Source organism: Centruroides sculpturatus, unplaced genomic scaffold (assembly GCF_000671375.1).
Source record: "Centruroides sculpturatus isolate CEXI.00-Female unplaced genomic scaffold, Cexi_2.0 scaffold620, whole genome shotgun sequence".
NCBI lineage: Eukaryota > Metazoa > Arthropoda > Arachnida > Scorpiones > Buthidae > Centruroides > Centruroides sculpturatus.
The window spans coordinates 391,346-410,835 of record NW_019384848.1 but is presented as its reverse complement, the minus strand read 5'-3'; the positions used below and the strand labels follow the sequence as shown (position 1 = coordinate 410,835).

Here is a 19,490-nt window from a genome sequence, read left to right as displayed (position 1 = left end):
CACTTTGAATTGCACAAAAATCCCTTGCTTTTACAACTGCATTTATTCATGGAACACTTTGCAATGACAGCATGTATAGCCTTGCCCTCCACTTTTCGAATTAGCTGCAGCTGCTTCTCTCAGCGATATTTCTTGAGAAGAAAGCTCATCTATGGAAAGTAACTTTTCTTTACAAATTGCAAACTGATTACGTGATTATGAACTGATCTGTTAATGGTGTCTTTTATTCGGATATCACTAATACCTTACTGATGACCCCTCTCATCCTCTGCCACTTGACCTGCCTCATGGGATCAAAAGAACAAAAACGCCATCCAGTGACAAAGTGGGCGGTTTTTACCAAACCGTTGCCGGGAAAAGAGGTACGATCTTGTCCTACCTCCAGCTACCCACAAAGGATTTGGTGACAGACTGTCACCCCTCTGTCAACATCGGCTTCTCGGATGTCACCTCCACCAAAGCTTATCTGTGCTTGTCGACATATACCAGCAATTGTTCAAATGTATAATAATATAGCTAAATATTCAGTCTTTCACTGATGTATTTTGTATGTGTCAACATTCACCAGAGAATATCGACATTCTCTAATTTCAGTCTTTTTACAGTAACATATACTGGAGAAGAGATGATATACCTGTATATCATCATCTCTAGTTTGTTAATATATCATATATTCATGACTTCTATATATTTTTCCAGAATGATCTCTCAAATTGTACAATTATGTGATAGTTTGAATGTTTGAAGGCCTGCATGTAAAATGAAAATGTTAATTTCCTATTTCCTATACATGCTTTATATTCTCATCATCTCATTTCATTTCCATCTGAGATATTGAAGTGCTCTAATTGTTTTTTATTTGAATTCATTCTCAATAAAAATGGAAAAAAGTTTTGATGAGAATACAACTATTTGTTGTTATTTAAATTCTTAATTTTTTTTAAAACAACAATTTCATAAATTTATATTATTTTAAAGTAAATTTAATCTCAATACTAAGTCATGAATATATGATAAGTTTTTTATGAACCTACTAAAGAACTAACAGATCATTAATAAGAATATATTCTGTCTTTTCATGTTTCTTGAGCATTTGCTGTTAGACATTCAGCAGGCTAGGCATTCTTCAGAGTTAGCAAAATCAGTTTTAGCAGACAACTAGTCTGAAGTCCAACTTTTAAAACTAACTAATGTTTTGATAAAAATTTGATTCATATTTGAGAAACATTACATATGGTATGTAGTAATAATACAATCATCCCACTATTATGAGCATTGGGTTAATCTCAAAACTTGAACAAAAGATTTTTAACTTAAATCTTTTCTTAAATTTTAAAGTTTACTGACACCTGGTTAAATTCCCTATCTTAGGTAATAAAAGATTAGAATTTCTCACTGCTATCATGTTTGATCAGGATGAAATGAGGATGGAGCTGTATGGGGGTAATGGTGGCAGATGCAGATAAGAGTATGAAAAATAAATAAATGTTTATTGTAGAGATTATCTATCAGATAATAAGACAGATCATCTGGCAACATAACCAATGAGCTCAGTTCTTCAAGATGTCAACCACTGCATTCTGAGGGGAAGTCTTGGATCCACTGACAAAAGGTTGATGCCTTTTCTTCTGATGAGGAAGCTGATAGTACCAATGTTCTTCCAGTGAAAAGACTATGAGTAATGCTGCTGCTTTCTGGCAAGAGTGTTACCATTTCAGAGAACAACAACAATGATAACGGCAATCAGAAGATGACTAGATTCCTTCTAATGTGTAGAATAAAGGTTTGATCTTTTGGTAAAAAAGATTGTAATATAGATGTGGATCTACTAGAGAAATAAAATACCATCTGATCTTCCTCTTGGAAAAGGAAGAGAGAGAACTTATGCCCTTTGGGACATAGGTTCTTAATGGATTGTGTTTAATTGACTTACTGGGGCAATAGCCTATAATTAGGGAAAGGGTTTTTTTCCTGTTCTGAGAAGATACAGCTATAGTAAAAGGTTTTAAGCTGTAATCTGATGCAAAAAAGCATGCTTCCTTTTGTTTCCCTTGCATATATCAGGGTGGGAGGTTGAAATCCTCCATCTACATTTTCTCCCCTCCCATCTTAACTCATCCAAACAAATTTTCTTTTTCTTTTCATGTCTTTGGTAACAAAGAAAATTTTAAACATCAACTCTCTTCCTTCAGTAATTTTAAGTGAGGGGTTTGGACCTCACAAAATAGTTATTGTTCTATTTTAGTGATTATGATAGTATCTGGCTTATTATTCGGCCATTATGATGCAATTATTAGACACAACGATGAACAAGGCCATCTCTACCCGATAGACCGAGGATTGTTACAGGGAGACCCGTGGTCTCCACACTTGTTTAACTTTTTTACTTTTGACATTAATAATTATATTGACAAAGAAGGTGGATTCATGATAGGTGACACTGTGGTTCACTCTGTTTCTTATATAGACAACATAGTTATTATTGCACCCACAGCAGTAGCTCTTAGTAGATATATTTAATCAATAACCACATATTTCGAACAATTAAAAATAAATATTAACCCAAAAAATCAAATATAATGGTATATAATGGTAATGTAGAAAGTCATATTTTTCCTGGGGCTAAACTCCCCAGGAAAAATATGACTTTCTACATTAACAACATTGAATTAAAACTGGTTAATGAAATTAAGTTTCTGGGAATAATCTTAACACCTTTACTGTCCTTTGACAGACATACCAAGATGATGATAATTAAAGCTAATAGAATGATTAATGGTGACACATTTAAGAAATATCCAAACACAGTTTAACTTATTTAATTCAATTGTATATAATTCAGTGAGCTACACATCATTATGGTGTATGGCTAACTATCAGGGCCGTGCGGTAGATTTTCTAAGTATGATGCAAGTCTTCGAAATGCCGCCCTTATATGTTTTTTGCCGCCCCTTATATAAATTATTAGTCTTATATAGGCTATAATTGTTATTATTTGGTGTATCTTACCAGGACCGTACGGTAGATTTTCTAAGTATGATGCAAGTCTTTGAAATTCTACCCCTTAAATGTTTTTTATGCCGCCCCCTCACGGTGCCGCCTGATGCGGCCGCATCTCTGCATCATAGCACGGCACGGCTCTGCTAACTATCAAAAACTGGAAATTATCCAGAACAAATTTATTTGAAGACTGTTTTGTTTAGAGTATAGAAATCTGGGGAGTGCTTTAAGGTTAGAAGTAAGCAGATATAGTCCCACTGCATTATTTATCAAGAGAAGTATGATACTGTTAATGAAGATAAGAGATAGTGGAAACATTTCAATCTGCTACAATAGCTATATAAGACATCTGTACAGATGAATTCCAAAAGGAATTGGATAGCCCAACTTTCTAGTGATTAATAGTTTTGGTTTCTCAATTGTTCCGTTTATTTTCTCGCCCGATCTAAGTGAAGATTTGTGTAGTCAACTAACGCGAAGTATTTTTGATATCTTATTAACACGTGACGCAGAAGATATTCATTCACGTTTAATACCAAATTGGTATAGCTCATTATTAGACTATCCAAATATTAATAATTAGCAGATAGGCCCGGCGTTGTTAGGGCAAAAAGTGACGATATCGAAGATTAAAATTATTACGTTATAGTCAATCTTACCCGTTTTCAAAGAAAGCAAGAATTAAGTCCCCCTGTTTCCAGACTAATTAAAGAATTTTTCGATGGGTTAAAAAATGTTCGATTTCCCGCAAAAACGAAAAAAACTGCATCTGCGTCTTGCACATCGCTTTCTCTTACCATTGTTACATAACACTTCCATTGTTGACACTTCCTTTGTTATTAACACTTCCATTGTTACTTAAAACTTCCATTGTTACTTAACACTTCCATTGTTACTTAGCACTTCCATTGTTACTTAGCACTTCCATTGTTACTTAACACTTCCATTGTTGATGAAAGTGTTAAGCCTTAATCCTGTCTCTCTCCCCCCGGGAGAATTTCGAAAAATCCCTTCTTAGTGTGCGTTCTCGTGATGTACCCTGTGTACCAAATTTCAACTTTCAACTCCTAACCGTTTGGGCTCTGCGCTTATTATTATCAACCCATCTCGATTATATATAGGCTATAGATTATATACTATCGAATTTACCTTTTGGAATAAAACGGTTTTTTATTCAACTACGTCTTAACTCAGAAATAATAATGTTAAATAACAAGTTTTATGTATATGCTGATAATTTATGTCCTAGATGCAGTATGAAATTTTCAAAGTATCATTTGATTTGCCAATGTGAAAAGAGTTATGATTTAAGTAGAAAATTTGATTTGTTAAGTTTGAGTAAATGCGGATCCGTGGACGAAATGTACAATTTATTCCATGGAGCAACAACTCGGTTTATAATTAATTTATATAATTATGCTAAAACTTTTGTAAACACTTAGAAGGAAACTATTACTGAAATATGTTACATTACAGAAGTAAATGTAACTCCCATTGTAACAGGCTATTGCCGTATCACAAATAAAGAGTAATTTGGATTAGATTGGATTATGATAGTATCAAATGATTTTAAAAAAATATTTAAGGTTTGTATATTATAATTATATTTGAAATTTATTAAATTTAAATTTTATACCTTGAATCTAACCTAGCCTTAACTTTAAATGCATACTTTAATTCAGAAAAGGATTCCCATTATCTTAAAAATTGGAGCGTGAATTTAAGAGCCTTCCATTGGTTCACTGCCAGGACAGCTACCCATTTTGTGTTCACCAGGGTTGCTTCAATCTGACTGGATGACTTGGATGAATGAGAGATGACTGGATGGGCTACACTTTATCCCTATAAGAGGCATTCCTTCTGCTTCCAAGTCTCAAGTCTCGGGAACAGATATGGTCAATCAATACTTAATGGGCTTGCTAAAAGAGGACCTCTTAGTGCCCACAGGGTGGAAAGAGTTTTAAAAAACCCGTCGAACTTTAACCGCTAAAATTTAAAGGCATCAGTTTCCCTAATACACAAACCTCCCTGCAAAATTTCGGAAATATTCGACAGAAAACACAGAAGTTATTAAGCTTCAAAGAGGGTGAACAAAATCATGCCTTCCTCCCAAACACTAACATATCCATACATACAGAAAAAATACCCGAATTTTTAGCACTTTGAAGTTTGAAGGTCCCGAGTCCAAAAATGTAAAAATCATAGGGGTTATTTTTTGACCGAGGGCCATACGTTTCCTTTGTTATGTATAACAGAGCTGGGAAGTTTAAAAAAATGTTCGAAAAAAGCGGGTTCGAGCAGCTGTTACAGCGCACACTGGAAACCATCAACCCCGTCATTTGACACGATGTCTATTATTTTAGCCGTACGTGGTTCCCGCGCTTTATAGAAAGTTTCTGATTAGTTTATTCAGATGAACGTTAAATTACCTAATTCACTTACACAGTTACACTTTACAAATATTCTTAAATCAAATACAAATTATTTACCGAGTGGGATGATTCTTTGATTTTTAACAGAAAACATCAAATATTCAAAAATAAATTAAGAGCCTATAAATAATTATATACATAATATAAATAAATAATTTTCGAGACGATATGTCTAAAACAAATTTAAAAAAAAACAAACTTGAATTATTGTATTAACGAATAAATATAGCCGTCACCGAGTTTTCAAAACATATGCCATCAATTCGATAGTAAGTGAAACCTGGTTGACTCCAACCGGGATAACTCGAAGTTACTTTCTTTTCCCGATCGTCTAGTCTGGGAATTTATATGTTATATCAAACTGATTAACTCGAATGCAGTTTTAATACAGTATTTTCGTAAACTCTCTAGAATTTTAAATAAAATAATTAAATGATATTTATGTAATAAGAAAAATTGAATCGCTTTGACATGCGAACCGATTCTGCTTATCTACACCATTGGAGTGATTATTGTAAACAATCGCTGTCATCTCCTTAGAGATATTTCTGGCTCACAAGTAATTATCTAACGGAATAATAGTGGTTTTCGTTAATTGTCTTTTCTGTCCTCGAGAAGGAAATGCGATTAAAGAGAAATTCATTATAAATTAATATAAGAAAAGATATGAAATTTGCCGAAACTTATATTCATATAATAACTAATCGACCGACTTTTAAAAATAATTTCCAAATTATAAAAATTAAACGTATTCACCAAAAGAGCGTAACCAATATGAAAATAAGGAAAATACAGTATATATCAGACATGGGCAAATGCCGCTCTTGCTGAAAGTGTTAATTTCTGCTTTTTATTATTATTTTTACAATTTTATTTCCACAATTTTGTGAAAATATGTTTATTCAAAAAATTCAATACTGTATTTGTTTTATATTATTTAATAAAATCGCGGTACAGAATAAAAAAGTACAGAACTGCGGCTCCCATACATTTTGCAAAACCTACATTTCGGCTCCTACTGAACTCTTGCTTGCCCACCCCTGGTATATAAGCTTATACTATATATATGTCCAATTCTGAGTGAAAATTAGGAATAGGTTCTTTAATGGTGTATGTTTATAACATTCCATTTCAGTATACAAACGATAATTCACACAGAGTTGACTACTATGGCAATCACAAAAATTCCTTCTTTGTAATCGTTATAAATAAGGATGCATTATTTATAATTTTTCTATTTTATTTTTTTGTAAGGAAGACAATAATATCCTTTACTCTTTATTTATAAATACCTGTAATTTTTTTATAAACTTTAACAGCTTATCTTCGAGACGATCAGATGGCTGAGAGATTAAGGTAATCACTGCGCTGCGGGCTGCGAGGTCGAATGGACAGGTCGAAAATCCCAAGGGATGGTCCTGATAAGTAGGGTTCTATTTCTCACCACCTAGTAGCCCTATTTGTGATCCTGGTCGAGACCATCTGCTATATTTTTTAGCGAGACCATTAGATCGTGCTAAAAAATAAGGCACTCTTTAGTGCCCTCAAGGCGACAAGAATTGAAAACATCTAACAACGAGTTGCGTAACTTTTCCGGCCGTTATGAGATTCTATTTACAAAATAACTTTTATTAATCGCTTGGTTTATTAGTAATATTTATGTTTTTATGTTTACATTTATTAATAATTTATGTTTTTAATTAAGATCCGTACATTTCTATAAAATTGATTTAAATTCACGTGACTGAATTTATACTTAAGTGCAGTATATCTAAATAACAAAAATTTTATGCATCAAAGCTTTAAAAGTCCGAAATTTTATTAATAATTATTTAATATAATTATTAATAAAATTTAATAATATTTGTGATTAAAATATCAGTATTGAATGCAAAAATTGATAACGAGAAGCATTAGCACATTGTAACTATATAACCGCCACAATTATATCCATTACGAGTGTGCCTGACCTGCCAAGAAGTTAACTGACATTACCAGGAATGGAGAGCGACGTCCCGACACAATAACTATGATAAATTATAGTGGTGTGTGCATATCGGATTTGTAGGCGAATCACAGTGGGAGGATAATTTATCCTCCGACTGTGGATCAGCACAGTATATATTTTATTTTCATGATTAAACAACACGAATCGGTAAATATATTTTCCAATAAAGCATATTTATAATTTAAGCAATTGGTATGAAGGACTGCAAAGAAGTTCATGCTGATTTAGAAATTAACAATGTGCAATAATAATAAGCATATCAATAAAATTGCATTTCACTGCAATCAATTTTGTACGGTGAAGATAAATTAACTATTCGAATTTATTATAAGCAATCCTTACACTTTTGAGTATAGTTCCAAAAGTTTATGATATATTATACCTATATTTTCTTGAGATAATTTGAAGATCCATTTGAATTTTTCTGTGAACGATATCAATATACGGAACAGAAATATATATCTAAATTTATTACCGTATGTATCGTATATACCAAATTTATCATCGTATGTAGTATGTCATATCTAACTAAAGGTATTAACCTTTAGTTAGATATGACATTCTACATTTATCATATTTATTATTTCGCTTGAAATTTCATGATGATTTATTCTTGACTGGTTGACATGAACTAACATATTTCTCAAGATTTTTACCACAGGTTTAATAGAAATTCTTAATTCATTATTCGGTAGTTTTTATTGACTTTCTTATTTCCAATACAATTGTAATTATAACTTATACAATATTTAAATATAGCAAATCTTTGTAGGATCAAAGTGGTTTCTGGTAAGCCAACCATAATAATCTTGAACATTAATTTCTTATATAATAAAGTCTATACACAGAAATTACTACATTAATCAATATTATATCTAAAAGGGCTAATATATAATCCTTAATCTAGCATTTCTTAAATAATAATTGGGCTCACCAGTGGTCAAGCGGTTCTGTTTCCTGGATACTGGAAGTGTTGGTTGTAGGTTCGTGCCTCGCCAAAACAGAATACCTGGATACTGGAAATGTTGGTTGTAGGTTCGTGCCTCGCCAAAACAGAATACCTGGATACTGGAAGTGTTGGTTGTAGGTTCGTGCCTCGCCAAAACAGAATAGTCACGTGGAGTTTTCTCCATGTCTGTAACGCTTGAATAGGGGCAGTTAGCCTTAAACAAGACCTCCCGGAAAGAACCCTCTAGGCAGATTGTCTAAGTATTGCGTTGCCGTAACTTAATAAATAAATAAACAAACAAACTAAAATCGTAATTGAACATTTATACCATTCATGAAAGCGAACGATCTGTAAAAAGGGTCTTCTAAACGTATATTGCTCATAAATCTAGACTTTAAAAATTTTTAAGTACAGCACTAAATTCCTATCTTAATAATTACGAAGAGGATAAATTATATATGCGCATAAGTAAAAACTTGAAGCTTCACTACATCGAATTTTTGTATCGGAATGAAACTATTTGAATGTAAAAAATTAAAATGGTCTAATTCTGATAATTCTCTTGTTTTTCATATGTAACATAATATAAGATGTAGGCTATATTAATAGAATAGTAATAATAAATTAATTATTATTCAAATCAATTCATACTTCTTTGAAAATATACAAAGACTGAAAAGTTTAGGATTGATTTTATTGAAGAGCAACGTGAATAACATCTTTCCTACTGACTAGTATGATTCAAAGTAAGACGACCAGAGTCCAATGTGTCCAATAGCTCCAAAATTAGGGCTTGCTTTGAAGATGAAGATCTTATTGTTGTAATTGAAATTATACTACATTGTTGAGATTATGAATCATATTTTAGAGAAAAAAGTATTAGACCTAATGTGCTACTTTATTAATCTTATTCTCCAGATTTCACTCTTATTGTCGTTACTTTTTTTCCTCAAAATGAAGTATTCGTTGAAAGGAGAAAATTCGAAGATTCAGAATGTGGTTAGAATGGAGGTTAACAACAATTCAAAAGGGACTTATAAACTGTAAAATCGTTGATGACTTGAAATCTGATCAAGTGTTAATCAAAATGATAAAACTGATTTTATTGTAAGAGCCTATCACTACTGAAATTATTCAGAACGACCCGTTCTGAATAATTTCAGTAGTGATAGGCTCTTACAATAAAATCAGTTTTATCATTTTNTGATGAAAGGCTAAATTTTGTTTAAACATTTCAATTTCTTATAAATCTATCATCTCTGACACACCCAAGAAAGGCTAAGGGACCCTGGCCCCCTCCAAAGAAAAAGGAAAACAAACAGTAGAAAATTTTCCAAAAGTCTTTTTCTAATTAAAATTCATTTTTTTATTTATATTCTGTGGTATTCTTCTATTTCTATACTACTTACAAATTAGCGGTCACATAAGGTAAACATTTTATTGAATTCACATTAAAACATTTTTTATCATTTCAACTCGGCCCCCCCAAGAATGCGCCGAGTACTATTGATTCGTAGTAAGAGAATAAATAATTAATTAAAAAACATTAAAAGTTAAATTATAAAGATTGAAAGAATATTATTTTATTAATATTCTTTCAGTCTATTGCATCTATTGTGTAAAAACATTCAAACTTTTTATTTATTTATATACTACATTCAAGATCCAGCACAAATGCTCTATTATTATTTTGCAAAATACTACAGTTTTATAAAACTTTTAAAAAATTTATGCTTTTAATTTTTGTATTTATTAAATTTTCAATGTTACGTACCAGAATATAAGTTAAATATAAGAATTTCTTACATAAGAAGTAAACCTCACTTTACAACCCTCGCTTTAACGAGTAAATTTTCCATTATGGCTGTAAGAAATGTCGTATTTAAACGCCATATTTTTTATTACTCAACAGTATGTGACATTATATAGTTCAAATTAACTTTCCTAAACGTAATTTCAATTTATGACACCAAGCGTATGGAAATAACGGCTCGCTTTACGACGGCATTGAACTTATAAAATCGAGGAGCGTATGTTTATAATGTAAATTTTGAGTTCGGTTTCATACGAATACAAATATAAATCTATTTGATTAAAGTTATTATTAATTACTTACCCAACATTCGCTACAGTATTAGTTAATTCATCCATAGTTCTTGTGCTGATCCACAATTCCATGATAACTCGAGCATAACAGACAATCATCAGAACGGAAGGTAAAGCAAATAGCATAACTAAACGGTAAACAGCCACTGTAAAACCTCTCCAATCATCCAATTCTTTACAAGAGAAGAGGATCACAGTTACTTTGTGGTTAGTAAATATCAATTTTTCGATATTCTAAAACAAAATAAATATAAATTCCATTAATTAAACCAAAATATTTAGTTTTTACAAAACTATTAATTTACTTAATTTCTTACTAAAAAGCATTTTACAACATTAAATTAATCGCCGGGGTTATTAAATCGGCCATAAAAACGCATACACGAAGTCATAAAAAAAATCATTTTTCTTCAAATAAAAATAACTGTTTAACCTTGAAAACTAACTTTCAAAATAAAAAATTTAAAAGTATTTTTAAAAAAATATATATATATATATTTTTTTTAATCTAAAAGAGTATTTTGTTGAAACGGAGCCAATTTTAATATGCTAAAGAATAGATCATAAATATCTGATAAACTCTTATACGCTTGCTGTTAACAATAAAAAAACATTATAAAACTTTCTAATGTTTAACAGATTTTTTATTTTGATGTCAAGTTTACTTTATATTACAGTAATAAAATAAAAATAAAAATATCTTACTTTAGTAGCGACTGCAGGGATTGCTAACAGAAGAGAAACGATCCATACAAAAATCATTAATTTTTTGCAGTTGCTCATGGTGCAAACAGATCTTGAACGAATTGGGAAAACAATTACGACGAATCTGTATTAAAAATGAATAATTTACAGTTACTTTTCTACAAAATTTTTAAGTACATTTAAAAGGGTGGTCCAAAAATTAGTTAACAGAAATATATTTCACCTTTAAGAATCTTATTGGTTAACTGACTTTATACGTACACAAAAAGTAATTTATAAAATTCATAATAAAAAAAAACTTTAAAATTGACTTTTTTTTAAATCAAAAAGATCGAAATTATTAAAGTAAATGCCTATTTTTAGAATTTTGCAATGTTCTTAAACACAAAGCATTGAATGAAAGAAAAGATATACTGCGCCATATATATTTTTTTGTTATATAAATATAAAATTAATGATAAATTAACTCACAAAAGCCATTTTTTAAGACCAAAACTTAAAAATATTAAAGACAATGATCATATCTAAAATTTTTCAGAGGTTCCCTATTACCAAAAGTTAGAATTTATGCCCTTTCTTTCATACAAAGTTATAAAAGAGTGCCAATTTATGGATAATTTATGTTAAGGAAATAAAAATTATTAATAAAATAATTCATAAAATCAAATATTTTATCAAAATTTTTAAAGAAAATGGTCATTTAGCTAGAATTTTCAGGGAAATCTTAAATACTGAAAGCTAATATTTTTGCCCTTTCATTTTTTCAAAGCAATAAGATGGAGTGTCCACATGTATACTGTAAGCTTTCTAAATAGGTGCCTGTTGCTAAGAATGCAAATTGTTTAACAAGTTTATACAAATATCCGTGACTAGAGAGTTTGATTTTTTGAACCACCAGTTTAATCCCGATACCGTACATACTAAGAGAATATAGTGAATACAATAAGAGATAGAGTGTCTAATCTTGTCACGTACCCTTTTCCAAATAAAACTTTCTTTATTTTTTTTTTGGTTTTTCGGTTGCCCTAAATCGGAGTAATATAACACGAAGAGGAACTAATACATAGATTAAAAAGATACGTGGTGTGACTCTAGAAAATATCAAAGTCAAAGTAGACATTGACTAGGTCACTGATGTCTAATTTAAGGATTCAGAGTTTGATCAGAATAAGTAGAATGTTATCGTTTATTCAATGTGAGTGATAGAAAAGTTTGTCTACTTCTTCTTACCGAAAAAGTAATATTTACCTGTTACTCCATAAAAAAAATGGAATATCTTTCATTGACAGATGTCTGCTTCTTGCTTTTTATACTCATTTTTTAAAGCAAAGAAACGGACGTATTTTTGAAATTTTGTAATGTAATGTCAGAGAATGTCAAAATGTTTTTTTTTTAAAACGGCATAAAACTATAAAAAATCTTTAAACATTTTCTATAAAATGACAGAAATTATATACGTTTTAAGTTTTTATAAGTTTATATTTATGTATAATTATGAAATTATTTAATTAAGTTCATATCGAAAAGTATTTAAATATAGGCCTATTCTTTATAAAATATTTGTTGCATTGTTGATTATTATAACACTTATATAAATTAATGACATATCTATGTAAAATATGCAGGTCCAGATAGAAAGGGAATGCTAGGTCATTCGACTCGGGCCTCGAACACAGAGTTCAGCAGTGTGCGACCTGTGTATTAGCACAGGGCCTCGTGCTTAATGGGGCCTCGGTGCTTAACAGGGTTGCACTTAACGGGCAAAGTATAAATGCTAGTCTTTTCAAAATGCCAAGCGTAAAGGCCTTAAAATTTCGCTTTTTGTGAAGGGAGGGGGAAAAAACAAATACGAAAGCGATATGAATTAAAGTTCCTTTTGATACATTTATGACTTGAGCCTGATTCTAAATGAAAAGTATAAATTNACCAAAAAGCATTAATATACTAATTATTATATTTATACTTAAATGTTTTTTCTTTAAAATTAAATAATTAAGTAACAACATTAGTTCGACTGACCAGCGAACTAATTTACCCGAATTTAAAAACATGAATTTACCTTCTTGATAAGATATTTCGCTTTATTATTAAACGTGATTTAAATGTTTCAATGAAATTACTTTAAAGAAACCTGAAAAAAAACGCAAAAACAAAGAAATAATTTTTTAAAATATCCAATTTTAATGACAGTGTTACCAACAAGATTCGTTACTCGAGAAATTTGGAATTAAAATACATACAGACAGCCAAACTGGCAGAATAAATTGAAAGACAAAAATAAAATAACAAGTAAATGTTTTATTTTCTAATAAAAAAAAAAAATATGATGTTTTTCTAGAAATTGTGTTTAAATTGTTATAAAAACAAAAACAATAGGCCATTATTTTCCAGAAAAAAAATATTTAAAATTGTTTATATTCTTTGTAGATATTTTGATTATAAGTTATATTTTTATTAAGATAAATTTTAACGACTAATGGGAAAATTAAGAAAAATATTTTGGGCACAGGGTCTATAATTTTGACTAAATTTAAATATTTTTATAGAATTTTTAATATAGATTTGAAAATCATTTTGCTGTTTTATGATCGAATTAATTTTGAACACTACAGCCTAATTATTAACGCATATATAGTTATATGAATACGTATTTAATTACATTTATAGTTACGTGAGTATGCTCATTGATTTCATACACAATTATGTTCATTTACTTATATCGGCTTTGTAATTAGATGGATATTATAAGCTCAGTGGATTAAAAAAAGAGGGTTAGTTTATAGAAAAGTTTAAAATGAACAGATCTTATCATTTCTAAAAGTATATTTATTTTTATAAGAAAATACTGTATATTATTTTTGAAAATATCAGTTGAATTGCTTTCCTTATGGCAAACTTTCCAACATTTCTTCCAAATATTTTCAAACTTTTTTTAACCGTGAATCGGAATAATAAACTTTTGCAACCTACTTTGATGGACACAAAAGGGTTTTTTTACAATTTAATTATTTTATTACAACTATTTTTAACTTCAGAAACTTTTTGCCAACCACCAAAAATCGACTCGCGACCTACAGTTTGAGAAACATTCAGCTATCGATTAAAATAAAAATAAAAGCATAATTATACTCGTAGAATTTTAGATTATTTTATTAACAATCAAATTATAAATAAATTTACATTTTAATTGTTTTTTCTCATAAAATTTACTACATTTTATTTTTTTATTTAGTACATAACAGATATTCTGTTTGCTAAAGTATTGTGATAATGCGCTCAATTTTATAATTATACACAGCTAAATGTTTATTATTTATAGTTATATATCCTAGTTTCTTAACAAATAGATTGTGCGGATATTTTCTTGATTTATATCATAATTTTCAGAATGTTTAAAGGGTCATTAATGAGATAAGAGAGAAGCATCGGTGCTGTATACAAAATTTGTTTTGTAATGGAATATGTTAACTTGTAATCGTATATTGTGATAATTATTGTGATAACATTCTCAATTTTATAATTAGGCTATACACAGCAGAATATTTATAAGATTAATAGCTTTATATCTACATTTTCATAACTAATGTTACGATTTTCCGAAATGTTTAAAGGGATTATCAACGAGAAAAATTGAAAAGTATCATTACACCCGTACAGAATTTATTTTGTAGTAGAATACTGTATATTAATTTATATCCATTGCTACTCTCTCATAAATTATTATTAAAAGTTGTTTTGATAATTATCTTGAATATTGTGACTTTTTGATAGTAATATCTTAAAATCTGTTTTCCAATTTCAAAAATGTAATGAATTTATTAAAATTTCCGTGCTCATATTTATGGATATTACTTGTGAAAAAATCGTGCCACCTCACACTAACATCCATACATACAGGAAAAAAAAACCGATTTTTTTGCATTTTCCGACGTTTCAAGGTCTTCTAAGTCCAAAAATTTTTTAATTTTGGGGTCATTTTTTGCTTTACTTTTCCTATTTTTTTCACTGTACTTTCTGTTATATATAACAGACGGGAAAGTAATGAATTCAAAAAATCTTGCCTGAAAGAATGCAAGCAAAGAAATAATTTTTAAAAATACAATTTTAATCACAACGTCACTAAGATTCGTTGCCAATGGTAAACAATCCAGCAACAGTTTTTATTAGAAGCGAAGTGCTTCTCTACGGCTGAAAAGATAAAACTAAAGAACTATAATTTTTTGACAAAATTATAAATCAAAAGATAACAATCACCATCACTTAACGGCGCACAAAAACTGTCAAATGATAAAATTTTTTATTAAAGTTTTTTTTTTTTTAACTTTAAGTAACGTTTCACACGAAACTAAAGTATGAAAAGCATCAAATCATAAAGCTTGACTGCAGAAATCACCAGAGAAGACATCATTTTTAACGAGTTACACAGTCTATGTAATATAATTTTAATTTAACTATAACATTTATCATTCGAGAATTTTAACCAAAAAGCATTAATATACTAATTATTATATTTATACTTAAATGTTTTTTCTTTAAAATTAAATAATTAAGTAACAACATTAGTTCGACTGACCAGCGAACTAATTTACCCGAATTTAAAAACATGAATTTACCTTCTTGATAAGATATTTCGCTTTATTATTAAACGTGATTTAAATGTTTCAATGAAATTACTTTAAAGAAACCTGAAAAAAAACGCAAAAACAAAGAAATAATTTTTTAAAATATCCAATTTTAATGACAGTGTTACCAACAAGATTCGTTACTCGAGAAATTTGGAATTAAAATACATACAGACAGCCAAACTGGCAGAATAAATTGAAAGACAAAAATAAAATAACAAGTAAATGTTTTATTTTCTAATAAAAAAAAAAAATATGATGTTTTTCTAGAAATTGTGTTTAAATTGTTATAAAAACAAAAACAATAGGCCATTATTTTCCAGAAAAAAAATATTTAAAATTGTTTATATTCTTTGTAGATATTTTGATTATAAGTTATATTTTTATTAAGATAAATTTTAACGACTAATGGGAAAATTAAGAAAAATATTTTGGGCACAGGGTCTATAATTTTGACTAAATTTAAATATTTTTATAGAATTTTTAATATAGATTTGAAAATCATTTTGCTGTTTTATGATCGAATTAATTTTGAACACTACAGCCTAATTATTAACGCATATATAGTTATATGAATACGTATTTAATTACATTTATAGTTACGTGAGTATGCTCATTGATTTCATACACAATTATGTTCATTTACTTATATCGGCTTTGTAATTAGATGGATATTATAAGCTCAGTGGATTAAAAAAAGAGGGTTAGTTTATAGAAAAGTTTAAAATGAACAGATCTTATCATTTCTAAAAGTATATTTATTTTTATAAGAAAATACTGTATATTATTTTTGAAAATATCAGTTGAATTGCTTTCCTTATGGCAAACTTTCCAACATTTCTTCCAAATATTTTCAAACTTTTTTTAACCGTGAATCGGAATAATAAACTTTTGCAACCTACTTTGATGGACACAAAAGGGTTTTTTTACAATTTAATTATTTTATTACAACTATTTTTAACTTCAGAAACTTTTTGCCAACCACCAAAAATCGACTCGCGACCTACAGTTTGAGAAACATTCAGCTATCGATTGAAATAAAAATAAAAGCATAATTATACTCGTAGAATTTTAGATTATTTTATTAACAATCAAATTATAAATAAATTTACATTTTAATTGTTTTTTCTCATAAAATTTACTACATTTTATTTTTTTATTTAGTACATAACAGATATTCTGTTTGCTAAAGTATTGTGATAATGCGCTCAATTTTATAATTATACACAGCTAAATGTTTATTATTTATAGTTATATATCCTAGTTTCTTAACAAATAGATTGTGCGGATATTTTCTTGATTTATATCATAATTTTCAGAATGTTTAAAGGGTCATTAATGAGATAAGAGAGAAGCATCGGTGCTGTATACAAAATTTGTTTTGTAATGGAATATGTTAACTTGTAATCGTATATTGTGATAATTATTGTGATAACATTCTCAATTTTATAATTAGGCTATACACAGCAGAATATTTATAAGATTAATAGCTTTATATCTACATTTTCATAACTAATGTTACGATTTTCCGAAATGTTTAAAGGGATTATCAACGAGAAAAATTGAAAAGTATCATTACACCCGTACAGAATTTATTTTGTAGTAGAATACTGTATATTAATTTATATCCATTGCTACTCTCTCATAAATTATTATTAAAAGTTGTTTTGATAATTATCTTGAATATTGTGACTTTTTGATAGTAATATCTTAAAATCTGTTTTCCAATTTCAAAAATGTAATGAATTTATTAAAATTTCCGTGCTCATATTTATGGATATTACTTAAAATTAATCTGTTAGAATATTAAAATTGATATTTTATGGTCTACTTGGTTAAATTAGTATGATTATAAGTTTATTTATTTAAATAAATTCGTTAATATTTATAATTGCTAATGGTTCTAAGCGTTCTAATGAAAATTTAAGATAAAAGAAATTTGTAATTACGATTATTTTTCATAAACTTTTTACATAAAAATTGAGATTTATGTTTAAATATTTTATTGATTTGATATTTTTATTAAAATATTTTAAAAATTTTATATCATTTACGAGTATTAATTTCTTTAGTAGCCCATCGATATGAATCTTATACATTAGCAAAATGCACCTACTCAGAAAATACACAAGTATTTTTGTACTAAAAACATTATAACATCAAATGCAACAATATTTCTTTTGTAAGATAATAATAGCCTAAACCAGTGATTCCGAAACATTTTCTAAAAACGCTTTTATTTTATTATTTAGCAATAGCTATAAGATGCCTCAGATGCTAATTATTATTGTAGTTTATTAATTAATGACCAAAAGCTGATAGCCGAAAATAGGGATCCGACAAAATATATCTTTTATAAAGGAATTCTATCAATGTAAAGATATATGTAAATGTAGTCACTTATGTATGCAATCGTAGTAACTAATAACATTATTCCTATCTAGACAGAACCAATTTACGTATATATGACAAAAATAAATCAATAGAGAGTTATAAGCTGCTATTATTCAAAGCCTCTGATGGTTTTATATTTATACGAAACAATCAGTACCGGTATGACTATTAAAAATCTTATAATATTAATAAAGATTTCTCAATCCAATAGAAAGTATTCCTAACTTGAAAACTTTCTACAACATTTTCTTGAAAAGAAGATAATTAAACACTGATTCAAAGAAGTAATATTTACAGTTAAATTTTTAATTATGGATGAAGGATGTTTCACTACAAAGCTTGCTAATTTTACAGGAAAGCTGCCTTACAGTAACATTTCATTTATCAAAGTGATTCTTTGAAAGTAGCAAGTAACATGTAAAATCAATTAATTTTGACTATTTATAGTTATTTTATGTAGATGAAAGATGTTTCTTTAACGTCAGCAGGTAATTTTCTTGTAAACTTAAGTTTAATTCATTAATTTTCTTATTTTTCTTAATAGTAAAATTTTAGTTGCTAGCATCTTATAATACAAAGATTGAAACGAGAAAGACCTTTTTAAAGATATTTTGAAATTTTTATTGTCAAAAACGACAACAACCAATTGTTTTTATCTGATAAATTGCTTTAAAATATAGGAAGAACAGAACTATATATTATTGAGTATTTTAATAATATACAAATATTAAAACGTTTATAATTACAGAAAATAATGTACATACATACAAATAGATTAATAAATGGAATTAAAACTGAATATTTTACAGTGCAATACATGTGACAAAAGGTGGGGTACGATGACTTATTGTCGATGTTAAGCCCATTATAATGTGACAGTATCAAGTTCTGTAATTTTTGTTGTTTCACCAGAAGGACTACAAGTATAGGAAGTGAAAGTATAAGTAGAACCCACTCTAGTTGTACCATTTCTGGACATGGTGCTCATATGTCTGGCTTGTCTTCTAACTGATGGAGTCTTACAGCAACATATTGAAACGCAAGTATTGCCACAAGTACGTTCGAAACAACGAAACATTCTTCTTCGAAATTTCGTTGACATAAAACAATAAACGATAGGATTTAAACAACTGTGAACGAAGGGGAGAAGATAAAATATAAAGCGACTTGTATAAATTCCGTGATTGTAGACATCCAAACAGCAGTTTCGAATGATTTCCATCAGCAATTTAGGACCCCAACACACCAAAAATAAGACCACAACCAATATCAAC

General features: G+C 28.8%; 1 protein-coding gene across 1 annotated transcript in view; it reads right to left on the bottom strand.

Moving 5' to 3' along the window:
- Positions 1 to 10,461: 10,461 nt before the first annotated feature.
- Positions 10,462 to 19,490, bottom strand: part of LOC111630429 (prokineticin receptor 1-like) — a 13,850-nt gene continuing 4,821 nt past the window's right edge. Inside the window, exons 2-3 of the mRNA XM_023374518.1 lie at positions 11,201 to 11,324; positions 10,462 to 10,729 (exon numbers count right to left, since the gene is read on the bottom strand). Of these exons, the coding sequence (XP_023230286.1) occupies positions 10,502 to 10,729; positions 11,201 to 11,324 (352 nt within the window). The 3' untranslated portion in view covers positions 10,462 to 10,501. The remainder of the gene's footprint in view (positions 10,730 to 11,200; positions 11,325 to 19,490) is intronic.